The 15,462-nt window shown below is 40.8% G+C and overlaps 1 protein-coding gene across 1 annotated transcript; it reads left to right on the top strand.

Annotated features, from left to right (window-relative positions):
- Positions 1-2,731: 2,731 nt before the first annotated feature.
- Positions 2,732-4,654, top strand: LOC140671080 (uncharacterized). Its single transcript, XM_072902132.1, has 4 exons — positions 2,732-3,158; positions 3,634-3,839; positions 3,953-4,112; positions 4,460-4,654. The coding sequence occupies exons 2-4, from the start codon at positions 3,681-3,683 to the stop codon at positions 4,591-4,593; spliced, it is 453 nt and encodes a 150-aa protein (XP_072758233.1). The 5' UTR covers positions 2,732-3,158; positions 3,634-3,680; the 3' UTR covers positions 4,594-4,654.
- Positions 4,655-15,462: the final 10,808 nt, after the last annotated feature.

Genomic DNA, 15,462 nt, shown 5'->3' with positions numbered 1-15,462 from the left:
TCTGGGTGAATAAAATTGATTTCGGTTCGAAAAGTCGCGTCTGACATTTATAATTATATTGTGTATTCTCTTTATACTCTTTGTAATTCTGTTCTGTATAAAATTACTTTTTCTACGTTTTTCTATAAAAATGTCATTGTTAATTGCTTGTGTAAGCAAATGTGAGCCAGTGAGACTAGATATTTATTCGTCATTGAACATGAGAACATAAAAATACTAAAAACTTGTTAAAAAAATACATGAAAAATTTATTTTATTTAAAATAAAAAGTAAAATAATATTGTTTAAATAGTCATAAAAATAACAACATAATATAAGTTCCCATATAAAACGTATTTATATATTAAATGTATTTTAATTTATTGGTACAAAAAAATATTTATATAATCTGGATAACTATGATAAGTTTCTGCTTCAAAATATTCTAGTTGGTATCTCTCCATGTACCATCATAATAGTTTTAAATCGTGTTATCATATTTTAAATTAGAAGATTATTTAGATTAAAAGTTATATATAGATAAGATAAATCAACAATATAAATAACCTGCCTTTTACAAAATATAATTGATTATTAATATAATTATACTAATTAATATAATTATTTATTATAGTATAAAATTTTTTAGGAAGCAAATAAAAAAAAGATGTTCCACTTTCATATCATAAAATTGATTTTAGTCTTTTTATAAAGTAGCATGCCTTCTGTTATCTATCATTACATGTTCAGTGGATAAAGGGTTAAAATAGAAATTTACTTTTGTTAGTATAATTTAAAAATTTATTTTCAAATAGCAGATAATGCTAATGTTCCAATATGTACCATGTTCCAATATATACCAGTTGCCCCCATGTGCTACAGAATTATTATAATTGACAGTATGATATATAACAGATTTTAAATAGGTTTCAAATATGATATATGGACTATCTACTTCTACATTAATTAATAATACACAGGTTTTAGAGTTTCGTGCAATATATATATATATATTCAGGGTGTTTTCATTCTTCTAGTCGAATATCTCGAAAACCAAGCCCGGGAGAGAAAAATGTTTCAGGCAAAAGTTGTTTGATTTCGAGAGGGCCATAAGATGGTACATTGGTCTGACCTTGAAGAGTCATTTGAAGGCCACGTGAAGGTTACCTCAATTTTTTTAAATGGAACACCCTATATATTATTACATATTCTTGTAGCTTATCTCGAAACCTTTCAAAATACTATAATAAAATGTTTTTTCATTAAACACTTTTCGAGTTATAAGGCTTCAAAATTGCAATATTTTGACATAAAATACAAGATATCTCGTAAAATATTCATTTCTCGATTATCTTACCCTAATACTTTTGTGCACACAATAATGAGACAAATCAATTGGCGTAATTAAAACACATAATTATGTTAAAGTAAAAATGTGTAACTGCTAGGTGCAAATTCAGATTTTTTCTTAAAGATAACTATGTGTTTTAATTACACCACTTGATTCGTCTCATTATTCTGTACATAAAAGTATTAGGATAAGATAATCGAAAAATGAATATTTTACGAGATATCTTCCATTTTATGTCAAAATATTGTAACTTTGATGCCTTATAACTCGAAAAATTCTTCACAACAAAACATCTGATTATAGTGTTTTGGAAAGCTGTCGAGATAAGCTACAAGAATATCCAATAATATGTAGGGTGTTCTATTTTAAAAAGTCGAGGTGACCTTCACATGATCTTCAAGTGAAAATTCAAGGTCAAACCAATGGTACCATCTTATGGCCCCCTCGAAACCCTACTACTTTTGTTCGAAACTTTTTTTCCAGCAACACTTACTTTTCGAGATATTTCACTGGAGGAATTAAAATGGGACACCCTGTATATATATATATATATGGAAAAAAAGTTTCGAACAAAAGTAGTAGGGTTTCGAAGGGGCCATAAGATGGTACCATTGGTTTGTGGTTACCATTGGTATATATATATATACATATACATATATATATATATATATATACATATTGTGACGTGACGTTTTTTTTCGTCCGTCACAAGAGCCGAAAGGCTCGTTCGAGGAAGGTTCCCAGGTAGCACAGGTTCGTTTTATAAACGTTTTCTAAACGTATCCAATATTTTTTAAACGTCAAACACCAATAAGAAACGTTTCAACAGAAACATTTTTAAAACCATAGTTTAAGAAACGTATTTTTTACGTTTCTATAAGGCCTGATTGCATCAACATTATTTTGGCTTTAAACGAGACTTAAATATATATATATATATATATATATATATATATATATATATATATATATATATATCTGTTTTTATTAATTTAGAAAGAAAAATAAAGATAGATACATGTTTAAGTCGCACTTAAATCCAAAATAATGTTGGTACAATATCGGGCCTAAATAGAATAAAAATTAATGTTTTAATTCAAAATTATATATATATATATATATGTGTGTGTGTGTATATATATACATATAATTTTGAATTAAAAAAATTAATGTATTTTTAATTTTAGATATTCATATTCATAGTCCGATTTTATATTGAAGACCGTCTTAATAATAAGTATACAGTCTTAATAATAATGTGTTGTAATTCAATCACAGAATCGTAATAACATATCTTAAGATATTATACTTAAAACGATCTTGAAATAAAAATAATGGACTATGAATATCGGAATGAATAGCGGGGTGATTCTCTCTCTCTCTCTTTCTCTCTTTCTCTTCCTCTTTCCATTGTCTTACTAACAAAAAGTACTAAGGTTATATTCCATTTATTTGGAATGATCGCAGAGTTATTGCATATATTTGCTGTTCAAACAAGAAAACTTTTATTGTGAATATTATACAAACGACTTGTGAATATTGCAAAAGTGAAACTAGTAGTGAAAGGATAGAAAAATACTAGTAATGTGTACTATAAAGTTAATCAATTCTCGTGCATAGATCATAACAAAGGTTAGGTTGATCAAAACGCCGGTCCGGCGAAAATATCGTATATCTAATGGAATTAGTTTTTCAACGTCTTCAGTAAGAGCAATTAGTCCTCCGCAGAAAACATTGAGAACTACATTGACCAGTTCAGATGAAAGAGCAATTAGTCCGCAAAGTACATTCAGAACTACATTGACCAGTTCAGAATTTCACAAATCAGGTAAAATGTTAATAAACTTTTCTGTGTACAAGACTATTACTCTAACATATTAATAATTTTTATAAGAAACGTATAACTTAATAATAATTTTGCTTTTGAAATATACTGCACAGAATATTCTGAATAATCTGCACTATCTATATAAAAATTACTTTTTAGAATAATTGTGCTTTAATTAATTATTATTTTGAACATTTGACTTATTATTTATTATGCTGCTTTCTATATATTGTTTAGTTCAGCATTTACTATTTACTATTTAACTTTTCTATATTCTATTACTTTTGTGTTTAAATCTTATTTTTTACATTTCTATAGTTAAGAGTTACTCTTGTGGAATAAAAAACTAATTCAAGATTACACTTTTTCGTAATTATTTTGATGATGATGTACATCAACATCAAAATAATTAGATATATATATATATATATTTTTTAAAAGAAAAAATTTCTCTAACATAGCATGTTATTTTTAGATTTTTCTTACGTTGTTCTAACAAAATTAGTGAACTTAGAAACTTCTATGAACTTGCTTCTTCCAATGGTCAAACAACTTACAGCACATTTTCGACCATCGAGAATACCCCATGTGGAGGATGTTCCTGAAATACCAGTTGACACTGATGAAAGTTTGGAAAATATTGAAAGATTTTTAAAAACAAAACAAAATTTTGAATACATGGTAAATATAACTCATTAAATCTCTTTTTATATTTTTGCATTCTGTTTATTTTCCTTTCTTTTTTTTAATCCATATTTTTTTTATTATATTAATGTGTTATTATTCTTTTAAAGGTACAGATTTTAGCTATATCAGGTGGTACAACGATTGCACAGATAACAAGAAGAACATTGAAAAAAATAATAACAAATAATTACGCTAAAAACTTTAATTGGGCAGAAAGAGTACCTAAAAAAGCCTTCAAAGTTTTAAAAGCGAAAGATTTAATCATAGGTTTGTCTTTTGTCTTCGAAGCCAGCATTGATAACATTTAGCAAATATGTTTAATTATTACACACACACACACACACACACACGCACACACACACGCACGCACGCACGCACGCACACACACACACACACACACACACACACACACACGCACGCACGCACGCACGCACGCACGCACGCACGCATGCACATAAATATATGTACATAATAAATATATGTACATATTAATATATGTACATATACATATATGTGTGTGTGTGTGTGTGATATTGTACAGTTATTATAAAACTATTATGTTTAATAATTATATATAAAATAATAATGTATAATAATTTATAAATTTTTTACAGCTACTGTCAGAAACGTTGAACCAAACGCTGCAGTCAACAAAATTGAAAATTGTATCAAAGATTGGTTGAAGCTATCCTCTATGCGTATTACTTTAGCCGAAATTAAAGCAAGAAGAACTTTTCAACAAGAATAAAAATTTTAGGTTAAGATTTATTAGATTTTAAGATAACACAGTTCTGTGATTGAAACATAAGTACAAGAAAATAATTATATTCTTGGAATAATTAAAAAAAGTTAATTTTTTTTAAATTTTAATTTTGTTGTAATTTTTTTTATTTTTTAAGTTAAAATTAGGTTAACATTTATTAAATTTTAAAATAATTTTAAGATAAAATTGTTCTATGTTGAGATTTAAACATAATAAGTATACAAGACAAAAAAGTTATATTCCTGGAAAAATGTGTCAATTTTTTTTCATTTTATGTATGTGTTAATTTTTTTTTTATTCTTTGGTATAATTATTATATGTTTAAATGTTTTTTTTTTTATATAAGAACTTTATTTTAAAATACTTTATTATGATTTGTACTTTATATATTTTTGATTATAATCTTATTATAATATACAGGCAATATAAACTACTATATATGAACATATTGTATACATATATTTATTTTATAAAAGAAAAAAACAGTTTTTATGCGTGAAAAAGATTTGTTTTCTTATGAAATAATAATAAAATAATGCGTTTATACCCCCCCCCCCCCACACACACACACACACACCCACACCCACACCCACACCCACGCACACACACACACACACACACACGCACACGCACATATATATATATACACATTATTTATATATATATATATATATTTTAATAAAATTGAACTAAATTTAATATATATATATATATATATATATATAATAAATATGATTGTTTATTCACAGATTCAATAAAATAATGCATATATATATATATATATATAATAAATATGATTGTTTATTCACAGATTCAATAAAATAATGCATATATATATATATATATATATATATATATATATATATATGCATATATATATATATATATATGCATTATTTTATTGAATCCCTGAATAAACAAATTTTTCACAAATAAAGGAAAGAAAACGGTATTTTGACCGTTTCTTAAACGTTTTTTTTTGATAGAAAATAACGTTTCCCTTAACGTTTCTTAAGTGGACATTTATACCAATCAAAAACGTTTTCGAAAGCCGGTTTTAAAACGTTTCACAGAAACATTTGTGAAACGTTTTTAAAACGAATACGTGCTACTTGGGTTTCGCGGAGCCTGCGTCCTCCATTTAGAAAGAGAGCGGCCTTGCGAAATTTATATTTTTTCGTTTGCGCGCGTTGTTTGGGTGAGTTTGACAGCAGCAACATCTTCTTATTCGGAAGCTACAGGGATCCAGGAGGCTGATTCCGACGGCGAGCGGAGGCGAAGTGGACGCGGAGAGATCACGCCCGGTAAGAAGTGTGCATTTTAATTAATAATCGCTAAATCGGCAAAAACATCGGCTGCCATTGAAAGATTTATAACCGCAGGGTCACACCCGGAGCGAAGGACTCGAAGGAGACGGTCGAGGGGATGGCCACTCCCGACGTAAGGGACGTCGGAGCCCCAACTAAAGAGCTGCAAGGTCGGACTCAACCATGGGGTCCGGGGAAGCCAAGAGCACCGGACCGAGCCGAAGGGAAGCTGCCTCGCGGAAATCAATGGATCCCGGATCGATAACCGAGGTCAAATCGGCCGCGATAAGCGACGGCCGTGATTAGCCCTAAGGGCCGCGATAGCGCCATAGGTGGCCTAATCGCACATGAATTCGCCGGCGTGTCTCTCGCAAGCCTCACCCTCGTCACTTCGGCGAGCTATCGAGGACGAGTGGCCCAGGAACTTTTGCGATCCCGAGCGAGACAAGACGACAAAAGACGAAGGATTTTTATAAGACCGCCAAACCAGTAACTCACGCGATTCGGACGACTTTTGCCCTGTCACAATTATCGTGTTTTGAGTTATCCCGATTAACGGGGAAATAATATTTCGCCGTCGCGTAATTGTTGCCGTACCGTCTCATTTAAAATTTCGCGAAGGTCTTTGTTTCGTTCGAGTCGCAAAAAGGCATAAAGTCTCTTTCTTTATAGCCGCCGATAATCAAAATTTTGTTGTCGCGTTGATTGTTGTATTAGTTGTCGCGTACGAGTTATAGTACTTGTCGTATTGTATCCGTCGGGAAGCGAGTTCATATACCGCGTGCCGCGTGCGACTTCGATATCCCGAGCCGCCTATCGACTCGCGATCCGGGAGCAATTTATGTAATAGTAATCCGTAAGAGTGTTAATATTCATATAAAGATTGTGTCAAACAATTGTGTTTTACGTATGAGGAGATTTTCGTACAGCGAGAAGCAAACGTCGTAGCGATCGATATCGAAGGTCGATGCGTGCCGACCACGTGTGTTTACGCGCATTCCATCGAATATCTCTCTCAAAGTGAATCGCGCGATTGACGGACGTTCCGTGGCCGAGACTTATGGTATTTTCTCGATATTTACTCGTGCTATCACCGCGACCTTAACAAGCCGCGAGCGACTTCCGAAATCATAAAGAATATCCGAAATCGAGCGTAATCTGATATCTCTCGCTCGACCGCGGCGCCGTGTCATCACGCGCCCTTCACGTGCTCAGCGAGTGCGGCCATTACGCATAGTTGTCGCTAAATAATTTTAATTCTCTCTTGTAAAGTCAAACGTCATTTCTATAGATCTCCTGTATATTCAATCTCCATTTTCAAATATCTCTTGTCAAATATATCTTTTATTCATATTTAATATCATTGTATCTTTTACCAAAATAATTCAACGCCTAACACTATCGATTCTCGATCCCGTGTCGCTCCTTACGAACCACTCCTTCTCCCTATTAAAACTGGCTAGTCGCTTTAGTTACCGTCGCGATTATGATTATCTTGGTGTTTTTCGCGTGAGGTGAAATTATTATTTAGAGCTGTGAGGATTTTCGCGCCTGGCGCCCAATATCATTGTTGTTCGGGAGGAAAATATCGATTGGGAAGAGCGATCGCGCTGAAGGTGTGCCATGGGCCAGTCCCATCGGCCAAAATTCAGTCGAAGGAGCATTTATAACAACTAACAAAATTACACGGTCACAAATTGGCGCCCAACGTGGAACCCACAAAACGAGTGTCGAGATATCGATAGCGTAAGAGTTTTTTTTGGAATAATTTCCATCTTTTCTCTTTGTTGTTTATTTCCGTTCTTTTTTTCTTATGTGTGTTTTTGTTATTGCCGCACAGGACATCATATCATGTGTACCGAATGTTTTTTTATTTTGATATTATAAAGGAGAGAATTATTTGCGAATGGCGAAGCGACCTTCAATATTTGCTACCGGTCTATCTTTATTATTGCCTAAGTAGCAGCGATCTTTTGAACAGAGAACTTGAATATATATTTGATTGTTTTGAATTATTGAGAAGCTTGCTGGAAAATATTTTGGTGATGATGTTGTGAATTTATTTTGTCAATTCGTGTCAAACGTTTTGATTATATATCTTTCTTTTGTTGTGGCGTACTAATTTTATTATTTGGAAGATATTTCTCGCACACCTGTTTATTATCGATGATCGCCTATTAAGGTGACTTCACAACACCATCGTCTGTGTATTATTATTGTGAAAGTCGTGAAAACGATTATATTGACGATGTGTTGCATTTGTTTGAATTTTGTTGTTATTAATCCGCTTCTTTCACGTGATTATTGTATTATATAGTGTGTCTAATTATATATCGCGAAAAATTTTTTTTGTAACGGTCCTTGGAATTTCGCGTGTCATTGTGTGGATTTAATCGGGGAGTGATTTTTTTGTTGTGTTAGTGGCTTTTTTCGTTTCGGTGGGCTTGCTCTATCGAAAAATACCGTCGCGAGGAAAATATATCGGGTGACCTTTGCGTTTTGCCTAACTAGCTGTCGGTTCCGTTTTCCGTCTGAATCTTAATAGGGACTTATTTGCGGTGGTGCCTGACAATGTCGATCTCTGAAAATCCTCATAATTGAAGCCTCGTTTTCGTTGCGATTTCGGAGAGGTCCGTCGCACCGCGGAGTGTCATCGCGAGTTGTTGGCTATCGGTTTTTGCATTCGGATATACTCAGCGCGTTCGCGTTTAGTTGTCGGGAAAAATGAGTACGGACGGGGAACAACAATTGGAACAATTAGAATAGATTTCTACGTTAACGTTAGAATAGCTTCGCGAGGAGTTGCGTCAGCGCGGACAGAGCGACGAGGGACAAGTGGCCGTGTTACGATCGCAATTAATTAAAACGGTGAAGTGTGAGCAATTGGGGTGGGAACCCCCGCGCACCGCCGTACTGTTGAGACCGTCGGCAAGACCCAAAGTCCCACAGGGGGCCCCAGTGTTACCGGACAGCCCTCATCCGATCGAGTCACGAGCGGCCCCGAACGAAGGCCTCTACAGCGACACGTCACGACCTCCGGCGTGTCCGACGTCCTTACCGCTGCCGTCCCGCGAAGTAGAACCGCCTCCTAATCGCTATCATTTGTCGACCCTCGACGTATATCAAATGATGCGTTGATGTAATTTGAAATTCTCGGGGGCGCGTGGAAGCGACGCGGAGACGTTTTTGACGCGGATCGACAAGGGTCGAGCTTTGATTCTCGTGAGCGATACCGAGATCTTTAAATGTATTCCGCTTTTCTTGTTAGGAATCGCGCTTTATTGGTATCGGAGTGAGCGCGGAAATTGGGCGACGTGGATGCAGTTCGTTCGAGCTTGGCGAGCCCGGTTCGGAAAGTATGCAGGGTAAACGGGAACCGGTCTTAGACTTTTTGACGTGTATTAGGGTCCTTTCTGAACAATTAGATCCGCCGTGGAGTCTGGAGAAACAGCTTAATTACGCTCATCACAACATGCTCCCCCGCTTGCAGATCGCGGTACACCGGCGGGATGTGTACAATTTCGCGGTCTTAGAAGCCCTCGCAGCGCGGATCGAACAAAGTTATGAAGCGGTGGGCCAGTACTGAGCGCCTCCACGACCGGAACAATCCATCTTTCCAGACTTAGCCTACCGGGCTCCGCGCAAAGAAGCGAAAACCGCTATCGCAGCTGCCGGATTAGCTGCCGGGGATACCGAGACAACGTCGAAGTCGAAGAACTCCCGTAAAAAGAAGACCGCGTCGCGTAAAACCCCCGCCTCGCCCGCGACTTCGGAGTCGGATTCAGCGACCGCTACCACCGCGAGTACGTCAAAGGCGACCTCTTCAGCTACTGCTTCTTCCCGGCCGGGAGTAAATGCTGGAATTGCGAGAAAACCGGCCATATCGCGCGAGAATGTCTTAACCCTCAGCGCGTTTATTATTACCGTTGTGGCAAAGCGAGCGTTACCGTTAAAACTTGTCCGTCGTGTTCGGGAAACGAGGAGGGGAGTCGATAGAACGAGCTCCGTCGACATCAATCACCCCGAGGGCTTGCGTAGACGATACCCGCGAAATTTCGAGCTTGTCCTACGATACGATTGACTCCGTAAATGCCGCGGAGCTGCCACCCCTTCGCTACGTTAAAATCCGTATCCAGGGGAGAATTCTGTTAGCATTGGTAGATTCAGGCTCGAATCGAACGATTCTCGACGCAGAAGGTATCAAGATCCTCGAAGACTTAAGGCTGCCGATAGAGAGTAAGCGCGTGACGCGAATCCGCACCGCGAACAGACAGGTAGCGGAGGTCAAAGAGGAAATCGACGTGTCGCTAGTGCTGAAGGGCCGGAGTCGCGTAATATCCGCTTGTTTGTTGTCGAGTTTAGCCGTTCCGTGTATCGTAGGCACGGATTTTCTTTGTCAATTCGGTATTAGTGTGGATTTTTCGATGCCGGAATGGTATTTCGCGGATAACTCCACGACACGATACGCCTTCGCGACCTTCTACGAGACTCCCCGCGTGTGTTCGGGACTCCCCGAATTAACTTCCTCGCAAATCAGCCGCTTGAAGCGATTTTTAAAAGACAAGATTCCGGAACCGGCTGTGAACTCTGGTGTCACTTCTCTTACCGAGCACGTTATGGATGTCGGACAACATAGACCAATCAAACAGCGTTGTTATTTGGCGTCGCCGAAAGTACAAGACGCGATTCGCGAAGAGGTTGACAAAATGTTGGTTACCGGAATTATCGAACCGTCGTTCAGTAAATGGTCTAATCCGATCGTAATGGTGAAAAAGCCAAATGGAAAATATCGTTTCTGTCTAGATTTCCGTAAAGTAAATAGTGTGTCAAAGAAGGACGCATATCCATTACCGATTATGAACGGTATACTGGATAAGCTACGAGCAACTCGTTATATCTCTACCATCGACTTGAGTCAGGTGTACTTCTAAATACCCCTGGCCAAGGAGAGCCGGGAGATTACGGCCTTTAGCGTCCCCGGAAAAGGCTTATACCATTTCACTTGAATGCCGTACGGTTTGACTGGCGCACCCGCTACCTTCCAACGTCTCTTAGACAAACTTATCGGGCCGGAAATGGAATCCCAAGTGTTTGCGTACCTAGACGATATTGTCATCGTAACACCAACCTTTGAAGAGCACTTAGAGTAGCTGGAGCGTGTTTTAGCGAAAATTTCGGCTGCCGGTCTCACTATAAATCCCGAAAAATGCGAGTTTTGTCGCTCGCAGGTTCGATATCTTGGATTTGTCGTGCAGAAAGAGGGGCTAACCGTAGATTCGGAAAAAGTTCAATCGATCTTAGATTATCCAGCTCCCGCAATTTGAAGCAATTACGCAGATTTCTTGGTATGTCGTCGTGGTACCGCCGTTTCATTTCGCAATTCGCGACGCTTAGTGAACCACTAACGCGCTTGTTAAAGAAATGTCAGCGCTGGGAGTGAGGAGATGAGCAAAGTCGCGCATTCGAACAAATACGTTCACACTTAGTTTCCGTACCAACATTGTCGTGTTCCGATTTTAAGGTACTGTTTGTCCTACAGACGGACGCGAGTTTGGTGGGAGTGGGCGCCGTGCTCACGCAAACGATCGACGGTGTAGAGCGCGTAATAGCTTTCGCGAGTCGAGCCTTGTCAGACGCAGAAAAGAAGTACTCTGTTACAGAAGAAGAGTGCCTGGCTGTCGTATGGGCTATAAAAAAATTTCGACCCTATCTAGAAGGCTATAAATTTACGGTTATTATCGATCATAGTTGTCTAAGATAGCTGCACAATCTTAAAAATCCGACGAGACGACTAGCGAGGTGGGCGTTAGAACTACTAGAGTATGACTTTGAGATAGTGCATAGAAAGGGCGCCCTACATCACGTACCGGACGCGTTATCACGAATGTATGAGAGTGACACCGAGACAAGGGTAATGGCTGCCGTCGAGGTAGATGTCATTGCCAATACCACCGATCAGTGGTACCGGAAACGCGTAGAAGAGATCGCGAACGGTAAACGACTGACCAATTGGCGCATAGTTGACGGTCAACATTATTACTTGAGACCGAAACCGATTATCTCGGATATAGTAGAAGATCTAGATCATTGGAAATTAGTGATACCAAGCAAATTAAGGGAGGAGGCTCTCAGAAGCGCACAACAAACCGCAGGCCGGACATTTAGCCATCGAGAAAATCTTCCACCGGTTAGGTATCGCGTATTACTGGCCGAACATATTTCGGGACGTTGCCGCGTATATCAGAAAATGCGATATCTGTCAGCGCACCAAAGTAGAGCAGGACAGCCCTGCCGATCTTATGGGGCGTAGGGTAGTCGAGGGCCTCTGGACGGTAATAGCAGCCGATATTATGGGACCTTTTCCCCGCAGTAAGGCAGGTTTCACGCATGTTTTAGTCCTCCAAGACTTATTCACGAAATGGATGGAGTGTTTCGCGTTAAGAGCCGCGAACAGGGAAAAGATCTGTGAGGTCCTCGAAGAAGTTCTTTTGCGTTGAGGTACACCCCGCTTCTTGCTGATGGATAACGGGACTGAGTTCATTAATAGAAAATTAAAGACTTTTGTGACCGAACGTAGGATTACACATACAACAACTCCGCCGTACCATCCTCAGGCTAATCCCGTTGAGCGCGTCAATCGAGTTTTAAAAACGATGATAGTTGCCTTCTTAGAGAGAGATCACCTTGAGTGGGATAATCATTTGAGAGATTTCCGCTTTGCCTATAATACCGCCCACCACTATCGGTACCTCACCAGCTTTTTTGAATCTTGGGCGTGAAATCAACGCTGCCGGCTCAATGCGCGCGCGATGTGCGGAGGTGACGGAAGTAGAAAGAAGTGATACGGTGGAGTGGTCGGCGAGAATGGAGAGTTTACACTCCTTGTACGATTGGATAACGGAGAATTTGGAGCAGGCTTACCGAAAACAGTCAATTTACTATAACCCGAAGCGGCCGGATCGTGTCTTTCAGGTTGACGATTTAGTATTGCGAAGACAACACGTTCTCTCGTCCACGGCGCATAATATCGCTGCTAAATTGGCACCAAAATTCCATGGTCCGTTCCGTATTGCTCGAGTGATGTCGCCGGATGTAGACGAGCTCGCTGACCTGAACGGTAACCGCGTACATAAAGCGCACATAAAGGATCTAAAGCTGTACCACCTTCCTACTCCTACATAGCTGCCGAGAATACCGCCACGAATGGCTAACAAGTGACGACGTTTCAGGCCCCGCTACGCGGACTTGTTACACGCCGTCCACGAGGAGCACTCGGGTTTCTGGAGGGAGCTGTTGGACCTCGCGGAAATGGAGTAACGACGGCGGTACACGACCCGCGGGGCCCAAGTGAGGGACTTTCCCCCAACGCGGGAAGTGGGCGCTCAGACCGGCCAGGAGGCCCGCCACCGAGGGGTCCAGACCGCCGCGCTGGCTCTCGTGAAGCGGGCCACCCAGACCGGGAAGAATCTTCCAGGGCCACCGGAGGAGCCGCTGAGGCCCCGCCTCGGCCAGGGCCGGTCGATAATGAGACAGACAGGGGAGCTCCGACGACGAGAGCTACCACCCGAGGCGTTACCCGGGCCGCGGAGCCTGTCGCGATCTCGACAGGGAGCACCCGGGGAACGGTCACCGCCATCGCGCCCGGGGTCACCGACGCTGACGCGCTCAGGCCGATCCCAGTCCCCCGCAATGGGAGCGTTACAGAGGGCCCCGAGGACGGTGGACAGAACAAGAAGCCCAGCGGCTTTCCGCTCATCGACCCGACTAGCCAACCGGTACTGGAACTGCCAATCGCGGGAGCACCGCTACTCCCAATATCCCGCACCTACTGTTACGGGTGCGGACGAGAAGGGGTTACGCTGAGGACGTGCCCCCGATGCCGCGAGAACTGGCGAGATCTCGGGCCGTACCGCCCCGATAAGGGACACCTGGGCCAGTTCCCGCCCGAATAGCTGCTGAGGTAGCTTGTACCGCAAAGCCGGACCGTGCCGGCCTTGTATAGGGGAACCCCAATAAAGGCGTGGTCGCTCCCAAACTGACTGTATTTTCTGCACCTTTGACCTTTCCTATCCTAGTACTGGCTAGACGATCCTCGAAGGCGCTTGCGTACTGAACGTCCGGAATGACGAGAGAATGTTCGCTACTAGGGGTTATAGATAACCGACAAGGTACGAGCGGTACCCTGAACAGGGCAAGAGAGGGAGAGAGTCGTAAGAGTGTCACGTTCATTTCATTTTGTTTTTGTTGTTTGGAAAATTTTCGTGCCCTTAAGAATGTTGCAGGTTTGGCGGCCGTCGACGCTGTCGCCGGTCTAGACCTCCGCGATCCTCTCCTGGGAAGAGAGAGTTGTGACGTAACGTTTTTTTTTGTCCGTCACAAGGGCCGAAAGGCCCGATCGGGGAAGCTTTCGCGAGGCCTGCGTCCTCCATTTAGAAAGAGAGCGCTCTTGCGAATTTTATATTTTTTCGTTTGCGCGCGTTGTTTGCGTGAGTTTGGCGGCAGCAACATCTTATTCGGAAGTTACAGGGATCCAGGAGGCTGATTCCGACGGCGAGCGGAGGCGAAGTGGACGCGGAGAGATCACGCCCAGTAAGAAGTGTGCATTTTAATTAATAATCGCTAAATCGGCGGAAACATCGGCTGCCGTTGAAAGATTTATAACCGCAGGGTCACACTCGGAGCGAAGGACCCGAAGGAGACGGTCGAGGAGATGGCCATTTCCGACGTAAAAGACGTCGGAGCCCCGACTAAGGAGCTGCAAGGTCGGACTTAACCATGGGGTCCGGGGAAGCCAAGAACACCGGACGGAAGCTGCCTCGCAGAAATCAACGGATCAATAAGCGAGGTCGAATCGGCCGCGATAAGTGACGGCCGTGATTGGCTCTAAGGGCCGCGATAACGGCCATAGGTGGCCTAATCGCACACGAATTCGTCGGCATGTACCGTCTCATTTAAAATTTCGCAAGGGGCTTCGTTTCGTCCGAATCGCAAAGGGGCATAAACTCTCTCTATAATCGCCGATAGTCAAAATTTTGTTGTCGCGTTGATTGTCGTATTAGTTGTCGCGTATGAGTTATAGTACTTGTCGTATTGTATCCGTCGGGAAGCGAGTTCGTATACCGCGTGCCGCGTGCGACTTCGATATCCCGTGCCGCCTATCGACACGCGATCCAGGAGCAATTTATATAACAGTAATCCATAAGAGTGTTAATATTCATGTAAAGATTGTGTCGAACAATTGTGTTTTACGTATGAGGAGATTTTCGTATAGTTCGTACAGCGAAAAACAAACGTCGTAGCGATCGATATCGAAGGTCGATGCGTGCCGACCGCGTGTGTTTACGCGCATTCCATCGAATATCTCTCTTGCAAAGTGAATCGCGCGATTGACGGACGTTCTGTGGCCGAGACTTATGGTATTTTTTCGATATTTACTCGTGCTATCGCCGCGACCTTAACAAGCCGTGAGCGACTTCCGAAATTATAAAGAATATCTGAAATCGAGCGTAATCTGATATTTCTCGCTCGGCCGCGGTGCCGCGTCATC

This window comes from Anoplolepis gracilipes, chromosome 11 (assembly GCF_047496725.1).
Source record: "Anoplolepis gracilipes chromosome 11, ASM4749672v1, whole genome shotgun sequence".
NCBI classification, from domain to species: domain Eukaryota; kingdom Metazoa; phylum Arthropoda; class Insecta; order Hymenoptera; family Formicidae; genus Anoplolepis; species Anoplolepis gracilipes.
Note: the sequence above shows the minus strand (reverse complement) of the source record. Positions and strands in the feature narration are given on the sequence as shown.